Source organism: Eretmochelys imbricata, chromosome 19, assembly GCF_965152235.1.
Source record: "Eretmochelys imbricata isolate rEreImb1 chromosome 19, rEreImb1.hap1, whole genome shotgun sequence".
Taxonomy (NCBI): Eukaryota; Metazoa; Chordata; order Testudines; family Cheloniidae; genus Eretmochelys; species Eretmochelys imbricata.
In genome coordinates, this window is record NC_135590.1 from 19,125,304 (window position 1) to 19,145,637 (window position 20,334).

The window sequence follows — 20,334 nt, forward strand, 5'->3', positions numbered from 1 at the left end:
GTATGTGAGACATATCTGGGGGATATGTGGGAGAAATTGTGTAATGGTGGATTTTATTTATTAATTTTATTTATTGTATTTTCATAATAAACTACAAAGATGAAACTTTAAAATTCCATGGGAATTTGTTATATAAATATGGTAGCTAATTTACTTCAAGCTTTACCAATGAGATTATAGAGATGCTGAAGTACAGAGCCATTGCCTCCAGTCACTGTACAGCACGGATTCAATTGTCCAGCAACTGTCCAGTCTAACTGAGCTCAGAAACAGGGTTTTTTTTCTCAGTTGTATACATTGCACTATAACTATATCTGTACGTAACAGTGAAATATGGACAGATGGCTAAAGACAGGTAGTGTTAAGAAGAACACACAAAGTCTCAGTGATGAGGCAGGCAGCTGGATGTGGAAGGGGGTACATGGGGAGCTGGTAGATCTCAAAGGGAGTACGCAATAAGAAAAGTTTGGGAACCTCTCCTCTAGAGGCCGGTCCACAGAAAAGGTAGTAATGTTCCTATGGCTCAAATACTTCAGATCTGTGCTAGGAATCTGAAGTTGCTGGGTGGAGGGGTCTTTATGAAAAGGGAAATAAGGACAACCCGGGGAATTACAGACAGTCAGTTTAACTTCTGTACCCAGAAAGATAATGGAGCAAATAAATAAGCAATCTATTTGCAGACACCTAGAAGATAATAAGGTGATAAGTAACAGTCAGCATGGATTTGTCAAGAACAAATTGTGTCAAACCAACCTGATAGCTTTCTTTGACAGGGGGTAACAAGCCTTGTGGATGGGGGGAAGTGGAAAATGTAGTATATCTTGAGTTTACTAAGGCTTTTGATACTGTTTCACATGACCTTCTTATAAACAAACTAGGGAAATACAACCTAGATGGAGCTGCTATAAGGTGGATGCATAACTGGTTGCAAAATCATTCCCAGAGAGTAGTTATCAGTGGTTCACAGTCATACTGGAAGGGCATAACGAGTGGGGTCCTGCAGGGATCGGTTCGGGGTCCAGTTCTGTTCAATATCTTCATAAATGATTTAGATAAATGGCAAACTTATAAAGTTTATGGACATTACCAAGCTGGGAGGGGTTGCAAGTGCTTTGGAGGATAGGATTAAAATTAAAAATGATCTGGACAAACTGGAGAAATGGGCTGAAGTAAATAGGATGAAGTTCAGTAAGGACAAATACAAAGTACTCCACTTAGGAGGGAACAATCACTTGCATACATACAAAATGGGAAATGTCTACCTAGGAAGGAGTACTGCGGAAAGGGATCTGGGGGTCATAGTGGATCACAATCTAAATATGAGTCAACAGTGTAATGCTGTTGCAAAAAAAGCAAACATCATTCTGGGATGTATTAGCAGGAGTATTGTAAGCAAGACACGAGACGTAATTCTTCCGCTCTACTCCACACTGATTGGATCTCAACTGGAGTATTGTGTCCAGTTCTGGGCACCACATTTCAGGAAAGATGTGGACAAATTGGAGAAAGTCCAGAGAAGAGCAACAAAAATGATTAAAGGTCTGGAAAACATGACCTATGAGGGAAGATTGAAAAATTGGGTTTGTTTAGTCTGGAGAAGAGATGACTGAGAGGGGACATGATAACAGTTTTCAAGTACATAAAAGGTTGTTACAAGGAGGAGGGAGAAAAATTGTTCTTCTTAACCTCTGCAGATAGGACAAGAAGCAATGGGCTTAAATTGCAGTAAGGGCGGTTTAGTTTGGACTTTAGGAAAAACATTCTAACTGTCAGGGTGTTTAAGCACTGGAATAAATTGCCTAGGGAGGTTATGGAATCTTCATCATTGGGGATTTTTAAGAGCAGGTTGGACAAACTCCTGTCAGGATGGTCTAGATAATACTTAGTCCTGCCTTGAGTGCAGGGGACTGGACTAGATGACCCTTCGAGGTCCCTTCCAGTTCTATGATTCTATGATTGCCTAGGAGATTATTTGGAATTTTTTTGTTTTTGGTTTTTTAATGATATTCACACAATGAGAACACAGCCTTTAAAATGGTTAAACATAGTCTGTCAGTTATGGTTTTAGAGAGACACCGTGGATGAGATAATATCTTTTATTGAACCAACTTCTACAGTAGAAGCTCAGAGTTACAAACAACTTGTGAATGGGATGAATGGACATTTTTGTAACTCTGAACAAAACTTTCAAAAGTTTACAGCTGAACATTGACTTAATACAGATTTTAAACTTTACTATGCAGAAGAAAAATGCTGCTTTCCCTTTATTTTTTTAGTAGTTCACATTTAACACAGTACTGTACTGTATTTGGTTGTGGGGTTTTGTTTTGTTTTTTTGTCTCTGCTGCTGCCTGATTGTGTACTTCCAGTTCCAAGTGAGGTGTGTGCTTGACTGGTCAGTTCGTAACTCTGGTGTTTGGAACTATGAGGTTCTATTATATTGGTGAGAGAGACAAGCTTTCAAGCTTACGCAGAGCTCTTCTTCCAGTCTGGGAAATGAGTGTCAGCTAAATACGAGGTGGAACAGATTGGTTAGCATAAGTAGATAACACCTATTTCATGGGACCAGTGTGACACACTGTACCTCAAAGTAGCACTCTGGAACTCCCATATTTACCATGGTGATATGATTATGATATCTTTTGTACAAAGTATACCTTGTGAGGTATCATTTTAAAAGTCTTGATCTGTTGAACATTAATACTCTGTTGGATTGTATGTATCATCATTGTATGTGAAGTTATGAAGTATTATGTGTGTTTCTGAAATATGTTGTCAACAACCACAACCAGCCTTTCAGTTACAACAAAGGAGTAGCCATCGGTAGCCCGACAGCATTAATGGCTCATCAGCACCCATCAAGAAAAGAATCCACTATCTCAGACTCCTTAGAGAAGGCACATATGCAGTGGAGACTGCTTGACCAATGGGGACTTCCTGATCCCCTCATCACAGCAAGGAGGAAGAAAGTATAAAAGCATGGAAGTGACATCATCACTTAGCCCCTCTCTTTCTCTCTGCCCCCGCCCCTCCAACTCTCTCTCCACCCCTCCAACTCAACACCTAGAAGAATGTCTGGAGGACAAAGACTTTGAACTGGGGAAGTTTAGTTGCAGGCTGGAAGGTAGTCCCAGTCTGTGTATTGAGGAACTGTAACCTGCTTGTACCATCCATCAGGGTGAGACATTGTTTGATTCAACTGTTGCTTAGACTAAATTTTAGGATTTAGAATGTGTTTACTTTTCATTTCAACTATCTCTGACTTTTATGCCCACCGCTTATAATCATTTCAAATGTATCTTTCTGTAGTTAATAAATCTGTTTTATATTTTACCTAAAACAGTGTGTTTTGGTGGAAGTGCTTGGGAAATCTCAGCTCAGATTAACAAGGGCTGTTGCACGCCCACTACCCTTTTGTCAGAGTGGCGAACTAGGTAATGAGTTTATACTGGCCAGGCTTCTGACCAATGCAAGACCGTACATTCTGGGGTGCAAGGCTGAGGAGGTGGGGGGAATTGGCTGGAGCCTCCGTATTGATGGTTCATGAGTGACCAGGAAATCATTCATGTAACTCAGTTGGGTGTGTCCCTGTCTGTGGATGTCTGTATAAGTGCAGTGCCTATTAGAGGTTTGTAGCTTAACATCAGCATCACAGCATGAGAGGCAACCCATGTTGGTGGGTTCAGAAGACTCAGCGGTCCCATAGTCCACGTTGCACCCTGGGGATCCCGTCACAACCAGTCAAGGTGAAGTGACCTGTTAACATCTCTCCAATCAGAAGGAGGAGGGGTTAGTGAGCTATAGACAGTTGTAATAAGCCACAAATCCAGTGTCTGTATTCAGTCATTTATCTTTAGTGTCTAGCACAGTTATGAATTTAAGCTCCCAGACTCAACTTTTGAACATGGTGTGCAGTTTCCTTTGAGGATGCAGTCTGAGAGGCCAGACATAGAGTGATTGCTTTGTGAAAAGTGTTCACCCCAGGTGATATGGTGTTTGTCCTTTATCATCGTCTTATCATGTGAATTCATTTGAGAGCATAGTGATGGTCTCATTTCATCCACATAGTTGATGTGGCAATTAATGCACTGGATGAGGTACACCACATGATAGAGACATGTGTAGGACCAATGGATCTTGAAAGGTGTGTTGTGGGGAGTGTGGTCATTGTAGAAGTGAAGGTATGTCTACAGGTTTTGCATCTGTTGTCTTGGCAGGGTCTGGTGTTGCTTTGAGTTGCTGTCCTGGTCTGTGGGGAGCTTGCTTCTGATGATGAGCTTGAAGAGGTTGAGGGGTTGTTTGAAGGCCGAAAGAGGGGGTTCAGGAAAGATTTCTTTCAGATGTGTGGTCCCCAATGAGAATGGGTTGTATTTGTTTGATGATACTCCATATGGGTTCCCGTGTGGGGTGGTAGTATTAGCAGTTTGTGATTGGAGGAGGTTTTATTTCTGTAGTGAAGCAGGTTGAGTGGCTCATTCCATGATGTGATCTACTTCTCTGGTGGAGTGTCCTTATTTGGTGAAGGTGGCTTTAAGTGTGTTAAGGTGTATATCCCAGACTTTCTCCTGAGAGCATATTCTGTAGTATCTGAGTGCCTGGTGGAGATAACAGATTTCTTGATGTCTTTTGGTTGGTTACTGGATCTGTAAGGTAGGTGTGGCGATCCTTTTGGGTATATAGTTGTCTGTAGGGTTCCATTGTTGAAGCTAATCATGTGGTCCAGGAAATTGACACTAGTGTGAGAGTGTTCTAGAGAGAGTTTAAGGGATGAGTGGTAGTTATTGAAGTTGTGGGGGATATCTATGAAGGTTCTCTGTCCAGAGGATGAAAATATCAAAGATGTATCTCAGGTATATCATTGGCTTTGTGATGCATTTGTCCAGGAATTCTTCTTCAAGGTGGCCCATGAAGAGGTTGGCATACTGGGGAGCCATCCTAGTACTCCTGGCTGTTCCCATAATTTGAATAGCATGTTTGTTGTTGAATGTAAAATTGTTGTGGGTGAGGATGAAATGGAAGAGTTTGGCAATGTGTTTGGGGTGGGTATCCGAGTATTGTTCATTATCTTGTAAATATTGGAGGCAGGCAATGATGCCATCATTGTGAGGTATGTTGGTGTGTAGGTAGGCAAGGCTAGTGTTCTGAGGGAGGTTGTTAATGTTGCAGAGTTTCTAGAGGAAGTGGGTAGCCTCCTGGAGGAAGCTGGCTTTTTGTGTGGTGAGTGGTTTGAGGATGCTTTCTATGAGTACTGATATTCCTTCAGTAAGAGTGCCATGGCCAGATCTGATGGGTCTGTCTGGGTTCCCTTGTTCATGTATTTTGGAAGCAAAAAGGTCCCTGGGGTAGGTTCATGGGAGATGAGGTTGTAGGGTTTCTCTTGGTTCATGTCTACACTATGAAATTAGGTCGAATTTATAGAAGTCGGTTTTGTAGAAAGCGTTTTTATACAGTCGATTGTGTGTGTCCCCACACAAATGCTCTAAGTGTGTTTAGTCGGCGGAGGGCATCCACGGTACCGAGGCAACCATCGACTTCCAGAGCGCTGCACCTGTGGGTAGCTATCCCACAGTTCCCGCAGTCTCTGCCACCCATTTGAATTCTGGGTAGAAATCCCAATGCCTGATGGGGCAAAAACATTGTTGCAGGTGGTTGTGGGTACATATCATCAAGCCCCCCCTTCCCTCCCTCCCTCCCTCCATGAAAGCAACGGCAGACAATCGTTTCGAGCCTTTTTTCCTGGGTTATCCGTGCAGATGCCATACCACGGCAAGCATGGAGCCTGCTCAGCTCACCGTCACCATGTCTCCTGGGTGCTGGCAGACGCGGTACTGCATTGCTACACAGCAGCAGCTCATTGCCTTTTGGCAGCAGACAGTGCAGTATGACAGGTAGTCATCGTCGCCATACTCCAGGGTGCTCTTTTAGCCGACCTCAGTGAGGGCGGTCAGGGGCACCTGAGCAAACATGGCGGTGACTCAGCCATGTCATTTCCCTTTTAAGTTTCATCTCATGGCGATTCAGTCCTGCCAGCAGTCCTACTGCACCGTCTTCTAATGAGCAGCCAGGAGACGACAATGGCCAGCAGTCCTACTGCACCGTCTGCTGCCAGCAAAATGTATAAATATAGATGAAGTGGATCAAAACAAGAAATAGACCAGATTTGTTTTGTATTCATTTTCTCCTCCCTCCCTCCATGAAATCAACAGCCTGCTAAACCCAGGGTTTTGAGTTCTATCCTTGAGGGGGTCATTCTGTTTCTCCTTGATGCAAAGCCCCCCCCCTTGTTGATTTTAATTCCCCGTAAGCCAACCCTGTAAGCCATGTTGTCAGTCGCCCCTCCCTCCATCAGAGCAACAGCAGACAATCGTTTCACACCCGTTTCCCTGGATTGCCCAAGCAGATGCCATAGCACAGCCAGCATGGAGCCCGTTCAGCTCACCGCAGCAGTTATGACCATTGTAAACACCTCACGCATTATCGTGCAGTTTATGCAGAACCAGCACCTGAAAAACCAGGCGAAGAGGTGACGGCAGCGCACTGATGAGGACATGAACACAGATTTCTCTAAAACCGCAGTCCCCAGCAATTTGGAGATCATGGTGTTACTGAGGCAGGCTCATGCTGTGGAATGCCGATTCTGGGCCCGGGAAACAAGCACAGAGTGGTGGGACCACATAGTGTTGCAGGTTTGGGATGATTCCCAGTGGCTCTGAAACTTTCGCATGCGTAAGGGCACTTTTATGGAACTTCGTGACTTGCTTTCCCCTGCCCTGAAGCACATGAATACCAAGATGAGAGCAGCCCCCACAGTTCACAAGTGAGTGGCGATAGCCCTCTGGAAGCTTGCAACCCCAGACAGCTACCAGTCAGTCGGGAATCAATTTGGAGTGGGCAAATCTACTGTGGGGGTTCCTGTCATCCAAGTAGCCAACGCAATCATTGAGCTGCTGCTATCAAAGGTAGTGACTCTGGGAAATGTGCAGGTCGTAGTGGATGGCTTTGCTGCAATGGGATTCCCTAGCTGTGGTGGGGCGATAGACAGAACCCATATCCCTATCTTGGCACCAGAGCACCAAGCCTGCCAGTACATAAACCGCAAGGGGTACTTTTCAATAGTTCTGCAAGCACTGGTGGATCACAAGGGATGTTTCACCAACATCAACATGGGATGGCCTGGAAAGGTTCATGACGCTCGCATCTTCAGGAACTCTGGTCTGTTTAAACGGCTGCAGGAAGGGATTTACTTCCCAGATCAGAAAATAACTGTTGAAATGCCTATAGTTATCCTTGGGGACCCAGCCAACCCTTAATGCCCTGGCTCATGAAGCCATACACAGGCAGCCTGGACAGTAGGAAGGAGCTGTTCAACTATAGGCTGAGCAAGTGCACAATGGTGGTAGAGTGTGCATTTGGATGTTTAAAGGGTCGCTGGCGCAGTTTACCGACTCAGTTAGACTTCAGCAAAACCAATATTCCCATTGTTATTGCTGCTTGCTGTGTGCTCCACAGTCTCTGTGAGAGTAAGGGGGAGACGTTTATTGTGGGATGGGAGGTTGATGCAAATCGTCTGGCCGCTGAATATGCGCAGCCAGACACCAGGGCAGTTAGAAGAGCACAGCAGGGAGCGCTGCGTATCAGAGAAGCTTTGAAAACCAGTTTAATGGCCAGGTACTGTGTGACACTTCTGTTTGTTTCTCCTTGATGAAAACCTACCCCTTGGTTGCCTCTACATTCCCTGTAAGCCACCCACCCTCCCCCCTTCAATCACAGCTTGCTTGCAAAGGAAATAAAGTCACTATCATTTAAAAAACATGTATTCTTTATTAATTGATTATAAAAATAGGGAGATAACTCACAAGGTAGCCCGCGTGGGGTGTGGGAGGAGGGAAGGAAAAGGCCACTTTAAAACTTCTTGAATGACAGCCTTCTGTTGCTTGGGCTGTCTACTGGGGCGGAGTGGTTGGGTGCCCGGATCCTTCCCTCTTCCCCCTCCCCCCCACGTTCTTGGGCATCTGGGTGAGGAGGCTATGGAAGTTGGGGAGGAAGGAGGGCGGTTAAACAGGGGCTGCAGCAGCAGTCTGTGATCCTGCTGCCGTTCATGAACCTCCACCAGACGCTGGAGCATGTCTGTTTGATCCCGCAATAGCCCCAGCATTGCCTCATGCCTCCTCTGATTTTCCTGCTGCCACCTCTCCTCACGTTCATCAGTCACCATCCTGTACTCTGCTATTGTGTCCCTCCACACATTCTGCTGTGCTCTGTCAGTGCCGGACGACTGCATGAGCTCAGAGAACATTTCATCACGCGTGTGTTTTTTTCACCGCCTTATCTGAGATAGCCTTTGGGACAGAGGAGGGAGGCTTGAAATATTTGCAGCTGCTGGAGGAAAAAAAGAGAGTGAAGTATTTTTAAAGATACATTTTACAGAACAATGGCTATACTCTTTCACAGTGAACAACACTATTCACATTACATAGCACATGTGATTTTGGTACAAGGTCGCATTTTGCATCTTATATTGAGTGCCTGTGGCTTTGGTGTTAGAGATCACACATGCAGTGCCGGGAAACAGAATTCAGCTTGCAGGCAGCCATGGTAAGCCATAGTCTTTCGGCTTCTGCAACCTTCATAACAGCAGCACCCTCTTCTCCCAACCAAGCAAGCATGTTGAGTTGGCCATTTAGTGCTGCGGTTTCCTGTTAACGTGCAGCAGCAGAAAACAAACTAACCCCCCCACCCTCCATTTCTCTGGGATGATATCTTTACCCCTCCCCCCACCGCGTGGCTGGTATCAGGGAAGATCCCTGCTAGCCAAACGCGAACAGCTCAGCGCCAATGCTCCCACCCCGCCACTGCATGGCTAACTGCGGGGAGGATTTCTTTTCAGCCACAGGCAGACAGCCCAGTAGGAATGGCCACCTCTGAATGTCCCCTTAATTAAATTCCCCTATTTCAACCAGGTTACCATGAACCATATCACTCTCCTGAGGATAACACAGAGAGATAAAGAATGGATGTTGTTTGAATGCCAGCAAACACCGAGACCATACGCTGTCAGGCTTTGTCATGCGATGATAGCAGATTACTTGCTACTAGCATGGTGTGGTAAAGTGTCCTACCATGGAGGACGGAATAAGGTTGCTCTCCCCAGAAACCTTCTGCAAAGGCTTTTAGAGTACCTCCAGGAGAGCTTCATGGAGATGTCCCTGGAGGATTTCAGCTCCATCCCCAGATATGTTAACCGACTTTTCCAGTAGCTGTACTGGCCACGAATGCATCACAAGTCCTCGGGGCTACTTAATCATTAAAAAACGCTTGCTTTTATAACATATACTTTAAAAGGTACACTCACCAGAGGTCCCTTCTCCGGCTTCATTGGGTTGGGAGGGTATTTCAGTCAGGGTGATAAAAAGAGCCTGGCTGTCAGGGAGAATGGTGTGCTGTGTGCTCTCCTCAAGCTCGTCATGCTCCTCCTCCTCATCTTCCCCATCCGCAAAATCCTCAGGCATGGCGGAGAGTATCCCATCCTCGGAGTCCATGGACAGGAGTGGGGTAGTGGTGGCGGCCCCGCCTAGAACTGCATGCAGCTCAGCGTAGAAGCAGCATGTCTGGGGCTCTGTCCCGGAGCGTCCGTTTGAGTCTTTGGTTTTCTGGTACTCTTTTCTGAGCTCCTTAAATTTCACACAGCACTGTGTTGCGTCCCTGCTATAGCCTCTGTCCTTCATGGCCTTGGAGATTTTTTGAAATGTTTTGGCATTTCGTCTTTTGGAACGTAGTTCTGATAGTATGGATTCCTCTCCCCATACAGTGATCAGATCCAGTACCGCCCATTCGGTCCATGCTGGAGCTCTTTTTCGATTCTGGGACTGCATGGTCACCTGTGCTGATGAGCTCGCCTGTCCAAACAGGAAATGAGATTCAAAAGTTCCCGGGGCTTTTCCTGTACACCTGGCCAGTGCATCCGAGTTCAGAGTGCTGTCCAGAGCGGTCACAATGGTGCACTGTGGGATAGCTCCCAGAGGCCAATACCTTTGAATTGTGTCCACACTAACCCTAATTCAAAATAGCGATGTCGATTTCAGGGCTAATCCCCTCATTGGGGAGGAGTACAGAAATCTGTTTTAAGAGCCCTTTATATCGAAAAAAATGGCTTCGTTTTGTGGACGGGTGTAGGGTTAATTCGATTTAACTACAAATCGTATTAATCGTAATAATTAACTACGAATTATTACCTGCTGCTAAATCCAACATAAACTCATAGTGTAGACCAGGTCTTGGAGTTATTTGGAGAAGGATTGGATAATACCCGTACATTCCTTGGTAAATTGTGATATGGGGTCGTCTTTGAATTCTTTATAGTAGGTGGTGTCAGAGAGTTGTCAGTTGGCTTTGTTAACGTAGTCGTCACAGTTGAGGACTACAATGGCACCCCCTTTGTCTACTGATTTAATCACTATTTGGTGTTTGCACTTCAGGGACTGTATTGCTATCCTTTCAGCGGTGAAGAGATTGTGCTGATGTGATGTGATAAGGATTTCACAGTAATAGAATCATAGAATCATAGAATATCAGGGTTGGAAGGGACCTCAGGAGGTCATCTAGTCCAACCCCCTGCTCAAAGCAGAACCAATCCCCAATTAAATCATCCCAGCCAGGGCTTTGTCAAGCCTGACCTTAAAAACTTCTAAGAAAGGAGATTCTACCACCTCTCTAGGTAACGCATTCCAGTGTTTCACCACCCTCCTAGTGAAAAAGTTTTTCCTACTATCCAACCTAAACCTCCCCCACTGCAACTTGAGACCATTACTCCTTGTCCTGTCATCTTCTACCACTGAGAATAGTCTAGAACCATCCTCTCTGGAACCATCTCTCAGGTAGTTGAAAGCAGCTATCAAATCCCCCCTCATTCTTCTCTTCTGCAGACTAAACAATCCCAGTTCCCTCAGCCTCTCCTCATAAGTCATGTGTTCCAGACCCCTAATCATTTTTGTTGCCCTTCGCTGGACTCTCTCCAATTTTTCCACATCCTTCTTGTAGAGTGGGGCCCAAAGCTGGACACAGTACTCCAGATGAGGCCTCACCAATGTCGAATAGAGGGGAATGATCACGTCCCTCGATCTGCTGGCTATGCCCCTACTTATACATCCCAAAATGCCATTGGCCTTCTTGGCAACAAGGGCACACTGTTGACTCATATCCAGCTTCTCGTCCACTGTAACCCCTAGGTCCTTTTCCGCAGAACTGCTGCCGAGCCATTCGGTCCCTAGTCTGTAGCGGTGCATTGGGTCCTTCCATCCTAAGTGCAGGACCCTGCACTTATCCTTATTGAACCTCATCAGATTTCTTTTGGCCCAATCCTCCAATTTGTCTAGGTCCCTCTGTATCCTATCCCTACCTGCCACTGTATCTACCTCTCCTCCTAGTTTAGTATCATCCGCAAATTTGTGGAGAGTGCAATCCACACCATCCTCCAGATCATTTATGAAGATATTGAACAAAACCGGCCCCAGGACCGACCCTTGGGGCACTCCACTTGATACCGGCTGCCATCTAGACATGGAGCCATTGGTCACTACCCGTTGAGCCCGACAAGCTAGCCAACTTTCTCCCCACCTTATAGTGCATTCATCCAGCCCATACTTCTTTAACTTGCTGACAAGAATACTGTGGGAGACCGTGTCGAAAGCTTTGCTAGAGTCAAGAAACAACACGTCCACTGCTTTCCCTTCATCCACAGAACCAGTAATCTCATCACAGAAGGCGATTAGATTAGAAGTAATGAGGCATAAAAGTCAGAATTGGTTACAAAGAAATAAAAGGTAAAAAATATCTAAACTAACAAGCTGAGTGAACTTAAAGCAAAAATGTTTTTCTCACCACAGCACCCTGGCTGGATTTTGTCCATGTGGTGGGTCCTGGTACTACACGTAACAACACAGGTGTTCCACATTTTGGTCTTTAGTCACACCTTATCTTCCACTGCATGCATCCCATGCAGTGAGCTGCAGCTCAGGAAAGCTTCTGCTCAAATAAATGGGTTAGTCTCTAAGGTGCCACAAGTCCTCCTTTTCTTTTTGCGGATACAGACTAACACGGCTGCTACTCTGAAACCTGACCTTTTGAATGATTGTGTCACCCTGGCAGGTTTGAAGGTTGAGAGGTATACTTAGTAAACCAGTGTTTGCTTTATTTTTAAAACCCAGTTTTGTACTACTAGTAGTAATTTTTACTAACATTTACGGCCATCAGTGTAATTATGGATTGCTTACCAAAAGACTCTGTTGAAAGAATTGTTTCAGAGTAACAGCCGTGTTAGTCTGTATTTGCAAAAAGAAAAGGAGGACTTGTGGCACCTTAGAGACTAACCAATTTATTTGAGCAGGAGCTTTCGTGAGCTACAGCTCACTTCATCAGATGCATACCGTGGAAACTGCAGCAGACTTTATATATACACAGAGAATATGAAACAATACCTCCTCCCACCCCACTGTCCTGCTGGTAATAGCTTATCTAAAGTAATCGTCAGGTTAGGCCATTTCCAGCACAAATCCAGGTTTTCTCACCCTCCACCCCCCCACACAAATTCACTCTCCTGCTGGTGATAGCCCATCCAAAGTGACAACTCTTTACACAATGTGCATGATAATGAAGTTAGGCCATTTCCTGCACAAATCCAGGTTCTCTCACTCTCTCACCCCCCTCCAAAAACCCACCCCCATACACACACAGACTCACTCTCCTGCTGGTAATAGCTCGTCCAAACTGACCACTCTCCAAGTTTAAATCCAAGTTAAACCAGAACATCTGGGGGGGGGGGGTAGGAAAAAACAAGAGGAAATAGGCTACCTTGCATAATGACTTAGCCACTCCCAGTCTCTATTTAAGCCTAAATTAATAGTATCCAATTTGCAAATGAATTCCAATTCAGCAATTCAGCAATGGAATTCATTTGCAATGGATACTATTAATTAATTCAATGGAATTGGAATACCAGCAGGACAGTGGGGTGGGAGGAGGTATTGTTTCATATTCTCTGTGTATATATAAAGTCTGCTGCAGTTTCCACGGTATGCATCTGATGAAGTGAGCTGTAGCTCACGAAAGCTCATGCTCAAATAAATTGGTTAGTCTCTAAGGTGCCACAAGTACTCCTTTTCTTTTTGTTGAAAGAATGTGAAGCAAAATCAAGCACTCAGAAATTAGGAAATGCCAGAATTACTGTTGCCCTGGCAACCCTAATTCACCTGCCCAATGCATATCCATGTGATAGTCTTTAAATACATAATCACATTTTATTTTTCTCCAGGACCCCTGCCTCATTCTGTGCCGAGACTGGATGATGCTCAGGGAATGGTTACTTAGGTCTTTTTCCTTAACTTAATTCAGTGTGTGGTCTCTGGCCTTATTCACTGCACTCCACCCAAACCTTGCACTGAATACAGAATGGGCTTTTTTATAGATGATATCTCATGGTAGTGAGTTCCACAAACTAATTGTGCAGTGTGAACACATATTTCCTTTGATCAGTTTTAAATGTGCCCTTGTTCTTGATATCAGGGGGGAAACAAGCTAGTTACTCATTGCTGATTTGGGGTTTTTCCCCTAAGCAGCTTGCAGTATCCTAACACTAAAAGAAGTGTGGTCCATTCCTACAATTAACTTCCTGTGGGTAAATCCCTCTGTAAAACAAGGATAATAATACTTCCTAACACAGAGGAGTGCTGTGAGACTTAACGCATTGTTTGGAAAGTGCTTTGGGATTCCCACATGGAATGATTGGTAGTTTGAGTATCACAGTTACTGACTTTGCTGAGGTCATACAGTCACCTTTAACAGAAATGGGCCCAAACTTGAAAACCAGAGTTTTGGTTCAGGTTAATCTTTAAAACTCTTTGCCAGTAAAGAGGAGGGGAACTTGAATTGTCCCTGATGTTAAGTCTCAACCTGTTGCCTGGGAATGGCTAGCGATACAGGAATTTGGGCACAATGTAATGGATCATGTGATGAAGATGTGTGGATGAACATATTCTTTAATTCCATCCTCCATATCCTTGCAAGCAGCCCAAAGAATAAATGCAAGATAAACTTTGCCAATCTGGCACATCTTTTTGACTACATGTAGAATTCCTTGGCATTGGGAAACCAGCACCTCCCTAGCTAAATGCAACTGGAGAAAGGACAAGCACATCCAAACCAAAATTCCTCTAGTAAAAAACTGTCACTCAGCTGAGAAATGAAAACCAGGTTGAATGAGTGTGAAAGTGGTTTATTGAGAATGTTACTTGTTAAATAATTATAACATGTTCAGTGCAATAAGAGACAACTAAAAAGAGAGTCCTGGCCCCTAGTATTTTATAATCTGGCCCTCAAGCTGATACTCTTAACACTGATTTGTACATTATCTCTCATATAATCCCATTGGTTTCAGTAGGACTACTCAATGTGAATGGGGTATGGCATTCGGCCCTGAGAGAGAATATTTATGCTCATGGAATACAGCTACCATCAATCCTCTCAGCAGGCAAGGTGGTGATTCGGTCTTGACTTCACCTACCAGAAATCACAATGTAAAATTTAATCTGAAAAAAAAAAAATTGAAATGCTCTTCACAATACTGATTCTTCGTATGACTGTTAGTCACTTTATGGGTCTCCACAAACGTTTGTCCTCTGTACTGTCCACTACCTTCAGTTCATTATTGTAATGGATGGAACCACCTTTTCTTCTCTCTGTTTTGTTCTGTTACAGAAAGTTTCTGAAAATAATTGGTTTTTGGCCATTTAAATCATTTCAGTCTGACTGTTCAAACCCATCATATTTCATGCCCACCTTTCTAAGCAAAGTCCAAAGCTCTTCCCTTTCCCAGTCTTTTGGAAAGTGCTCCTTGTTATTGGCCTATTACTGGCTACTGGCTCAAGCCAATGTTTCAGAAGTTCGTTTCTGACTGAAACCTCATTTCTTTCCCTTTTTTCTTAACTGGGTTAGATTGTGTTTTATTCTTCTCTTTCATCGTCCCAGCTGGCCTACTTGCTGTGGTTTTAAAAAAGAAAAATCGCTGCCAGTGAACACATGGCAACCTGGCTTTGGGGGGCTGTAGACCTTAGTTGTACTTTCCTCTGCACCAGAGGAAATAAATGAAGGTTAAATTCAATATCAGCTGCCTTTGAATTCTACCCCAACTTCTATTCATTATTATAGAAATATTCCTCTGGAGTTTTTTCACCTTCTGTTGCAACGTGGGCATTGGTTTAAATTAGAATAAATGGTGGATTTTCTGTCTTTAAATCATTGTTTGAGGACTTCAGTAACTCAGCCAGAGGTTATGGATCTATTGCAAGAGTGAGTGGGTGAGGTTCTGTGGCCTGCAATTGTGCAGGAGATCAGACTGGATGATCATGATTGTCCATTCTGGCCTTTATGTCTGAATCCTCATCCCCTGGTTCTGTTCATCATTACAGATGTTATGCTTAAAAATATGTAACTCGATTCATCACAAGCATCCAGCTTGGCTTGATTTATGAATTTCTACCCTTTGGGCTGAGTGAGAACGTCACTTTTTTCTCCCCCATTTCTCTTCACTTCCCCTTTCAGCCCCCCATTTATTGGTGAATGTAGAAAAAAATATTAGAGGATTGAGCACAAGGGGGAAAAGTTTTAAATTTATTTAAGACTCTTCTGGAGGATCCATTTTGCTAAGTCAGGTCAGGTCATCCTTGTCCTGCATGCAGTTTAACAATTTCCCATTAGTATAATCCTGTTCCTCCTCTAAAATTTAAACGATCATCCCAGAAGCAGAAGTGAAAAATCTCAGCAATATTTTTAAACAGATATATTTTAAGTGATTTGGTTAAGTTTAAAAAAAAAAAATCCAGTTGGAGTGCATTGTCTGTCCTGTGCAAATATCTTTGTCTTTGCCCTTTGATAATAAATGCAAACATCTAACATCAAAATGGTTTGCTCTAATAACCAAGTGGATGCCATATCTGCACTAGAAGAAGCCCCTGCGTAGTCTTTGTGGGCAGCCCTCAGCAGAGACCATTGCAGTAGTCTAGCCTACAGGAGGCAAAGGCACATGCAGTTCTGATTGGGTTCTTATCCATGTCCTGCACTGTAGCATCTGAATGCACAGGTGACCATTGTGAGGTCCACAGTAGAAAGGAAAAGTGAACTTTTTGCCCACTCACAGATATTAAACTTTCAGTGGTCCACCAGTGATGTCTGGGGATTGAAGAGTTGGGAATCCTCTCAGTGAAATATGGGCATAATATAATACCATTGTTGGTCGGATGATTGGAGAGGTTTGAAGTTTGCCACACAAACAATCCTAGCAGTTCTCTGGCTGGAATCACCAGGCTGCTGCTAACTGGTATAAATAACCTTTTCCAATGTTGACATGGTAGATGAGTTTTTCCAATCACTAGCTGGGAAATTTTTCTAGAAGAGTTTAGGAACCAAAAACTCATGTAAGTAAGTTCCCCACCCTGTTCCACTTCCTGTGCTTGAAGGAAGTTTAATATTGAGCAACTCAGGGTTAGACAAGGAGCCTTAAGTGTCTTCTGATCCGTAATCAAGCCTAGCACCCTCAGGATAACCAGCTTTCTGTGGGCCCATATTGTCTGCAGCCAGCACTGTTTAGAGCAGGGTCCCTTTCACCCTGGACTGAATGCCTGAGCTTAAAACCCTTGATATTTTTGCACTGGACTTAACATGACAGTAGCAGTTGAGTGGCTTGGAGGTTGCCCTGGGGTGTGGCCACAAGCTGTTAGTTTTTTAATGATAAAATATTAGAAAACAGTCTTCAAATAAGCAACCAGCTACATTTCTTTGTTTCCAGCAGTACAAGTACAAGCAGGGACAATAGCCACTCCCTCTTAAAAATCCCCATCTATAATAAATAAAAGCAATGAGAATGAAGCATTAAAAACCCATTCATTTGCTATCTTAACTCCTATGTTGGCAATCACCTTCTGTCACTTGGAGCTTTCAGTTTATATTTGGTCTCTTTCTGAAAGATATGTGCTAGCTCAACCAGAAGTTATTGGCCTGGGTCCAGGAATAGGTGACATTCTCTAGCTGGTGATGTGCAGGAAGTCAGGCTAGATAATGGTCCCTGGTGACCTTAAAAATCTATACATACAGATCCCAGAGATTGGGAGATCTATGGCAGAGATTTCCAGCACATCACCAATACCCATCAACTTTCACAGACCACCCTCTTATCCCCAGGCTGGTTACTTGGATCAGATCCCATAGAATCTCTGTCATTCATAAGGGTGAGCTCTCTGCATGGCAATCCCTTGCCCTCCCATGTTAAAGTGCTGACAGATCACATAAGGAGATAGGAGGAGTGGGAAGGGCACAAGGTCAACAGAAAAGAAAACCAACTGAGCTGTGATTAGTGTCCCATGAAGCATCAGTATGTGGCAGAAGTTGCTCCTTTGCAGCCCCTGCGGGGTCCCTATTCCTCTGGTTGCATTTGTGGGTATGGGGATTGAATGCTCATATTTCCTCTTCCTGATGGAAATGCAGAGATCTGGCCCACTGATGTGTCCCTCTCAGGCCTGGCTTAGTGAGAGGAAGCTGATGACACAAGTGGCCCAGCCCTGCTCAGTAGGATACAGGGCTGTATTCGTTTCTCATGGGGTTGGTGGGGAGGTCATTGATGGGCACCATGCCCTCAGTCACTGTTTCAGTGGTTGGCCTGGAACACTTGCGACTCCCTTTCATGTTTTTAAGATTCTCTGAAAGGTGCTTCCTGAACTTCTTGGTTAGGAAGCAGTAGATGACAGGGTCCAGCATGCAGTTGGTGCTCAAGAGGCATAGAGTAACCTGATGGGCATCGTTGATCTGCCGGCGCAACAGACAGTTTTCTTTCTGCCACCACTCTAGGACTGTTAGGGTCCAGGGGAGGTCAATGAAATGGTGAGGTACAAAGCATATGATGAATACAGCCAGGACAGTACACACCATCCTGAGTGCCCTCTGCTTGACATGGGTGCTCTTCTGCAGCTGTACTGGCTTGGTCAGCAGTGTCCTGATAATGAACAAGTTACACACCAGTATAAACAGGAAAATTAAGACAAAAATGATGAATATGACAACATGGGTGGCGAGGATGTGCACAGTGTTGCCAGAGGTGTCATAGCGCTCAAAACACCGCATGACGGTGCCTTGGTTAATCTTCTCCTCATTAGTGCCATCGCCAATGAGGTAGTACAAAGCACTGCTCACTATCACCACCCAAATAGCTGCGGAGAGGAAGATACCCCTTCTCCGGGTGGGGAACTGAGCGGCTGTGATGGGCTTGGTCACTGCCTGGAATCGGTTGTATGTAATGACTGTCAAGAAGGCTATGGAGCAGTAGGTGTTAACGAAGAACAAGTAGCCGGCGACGTTACACAGGAATGTAGGCATAATCCAGTCTCCTTGGTGGTGATAGTAAACAATCCACAGGGGCAGCGTGATCAGGAACAGCAGGTCAGCCACTATCAGGTTCACCATGAATATCTTGATTTCGTTTAGTTTCCTCCAAGCATAAACCTGGCAGAAAATCCACAGCACATAGCAATTGGCAATGAAGCCCAGAATGAAGATGAAGCTGTACAAGATGGTGAAAAGGGGGTATCTGAACTCAGAGTCCACCCTGCATGAGGTGTTAGTGGGCAGGGTGGAGACACTCAGAGGTGAAAGAGTGCTATCTCCCCACTTCGTGGACATTGTGTCACTGACCCGACTCTTCCAAGGCAGAAAATTTTCTGTCCACTTCTTTTCTTCTTATTCTAAGAACACAAAACATATGAACTAGGATTACAATGTGTAGGGTCACTGCCAAGCCCCAAAGCCACCTGTCTGTTCTCAAAAAAGAAAAGGAGGACTTGTGGCACCTTAGAGACTAAAAATATTTATTTGAGCATAAGCTTTCATGAGCAACAGCTCACTTCATCAAATGCATCCGATGAAGTGAGCTGTAGCTCATGAAAGCTTATGCTCAGATAAATTTGTTAGTCTCTAAGGTACCACAAGTCCTCCTTTTCTTTTTGTGGATACAGACTAACACAGCTGCTACTCTGAAACTTATCTGTTCTCAGTTCATATCCCCTCTGACTGCATATCCCGCATTCCTCTGTGCCCACTCACCCCTCTGAGCGCTCCTCTCACTCTCCAACCTCCGACATCCACCCTGCTGTCTGCCCCCCACCCACTCTGCTCCTTCCTCTTCTCAGTATTACTCCAGTTTCATACCCACCTACATCCTATGCCCGCTTGCTCTGTGGTCCAGTCTCCCTTACTTCTCTAGTTCCACAGCCAGCTACTCCCCACCCATTCTACCACTTTCCCTACCCTGCCTCTCCAGGGATTTGAAGGAGCCAACTGTAAAATATGGGACAGAGCTCATCCTGAAATTGTTTTACTCGCGCTACAAAGCCTGTGTTGGTATCACAGGGCCTGAGCACTTCCATGGTTATAACTGGAAAGCTGATGTGCTTCCTAATGTCTACTTCTTGGACACTGGTCATATCACAGGGCATTAGGCACCACATAAGCCATGTTCTTTAAAATACAGAATGGCCAGTCACCCTACAAGCTCATATCTGCCTACGCCGCCTGCCCCTCCAATCTCAGCATCTTTCCCGGAGTTGTGTGGTGGGGAAGTTGCTCTTTAATTGCTGCTGGCCCATCTGACTTGCACTGAACATAAGAACGGCCCTATCAGGTCAGGCCGAAGGTCCAGCTAACCCCGTGTCCTGCCTCCCGACAGTGGCCAGAGCCAGGTGCCCCAGAGGGAATGAACAGAGCAGGGAATCAAGTGATCCATCCCCTGTTGCTCATTCCCAGCTTCTGGCAAACAGAGGCTAGGGACACCATTCCTGCCCATCCTGGCTAATAGCCATTGATGGACCTATCCTCCATGAATTTATCTAGTTCTTTTTTTTGAACCCTGTTATGGTCTTGGCCTTCACAACATCCCCTGACAAAGAGTTCCAAAGGTTAATTGTGCCTCACTGTCCCTTCTCACATAGGTTGCTGCCTCTCTTTTCTCCTTTACTGTTGACCAAGCAACAACCTATTGCCACATAAATACAGAGAAACCAGAATCATTAGTTAACCCCATATAGTATATGGGGCAGCAGGCCCAGTGAGCTCTGTTAGCTCCACCTCTAAGAGCTCACCCATTTCTTTGAGGGCGGGATGTGTTTGTATAGGGATAGATGCTGAGTTTCTTGTAACATGACTTTACTGTATAAATATATCCCCCATGCTGTGAGCTACAATGCCTGCTGAAGCAACCAATGCATAATCAAAGCCCCTGATGGTGGTGCCCAGCCCTTCCCC

General features: G+C 44.7%; 1 protein-coding gene across 2 annotated transcripts in view; it reads right to left on the minus strand.

The window, feature by feature from the left end:
* Window positions 1-14,256: 14,256 nt before the first annotated feature.
* Window positions 14,257-20,334, minus strand: part of PTAFR (platelet activating factor receptor) — a 35,554-nt gene continuing 29,476 nt past the window's right edge. For both annotated transcript variants that reach the window (XM_077838059.1, XM_077838058.1), the window contains exon 2: window positions 14,257-18,779. In XM_077838059.1, coding sequence (XP_077694185.1) covers window positions 17,608-18,717 — 1,110 coding nt within the window. In that variant the 5' untranslated portion in view covers window positions 18,718-18,779 and the 3' untranslated portion in view covers window positions 14,257-17,607. The remainder of the gene's footprint in view (window positions 18,780-20,334) is intronic.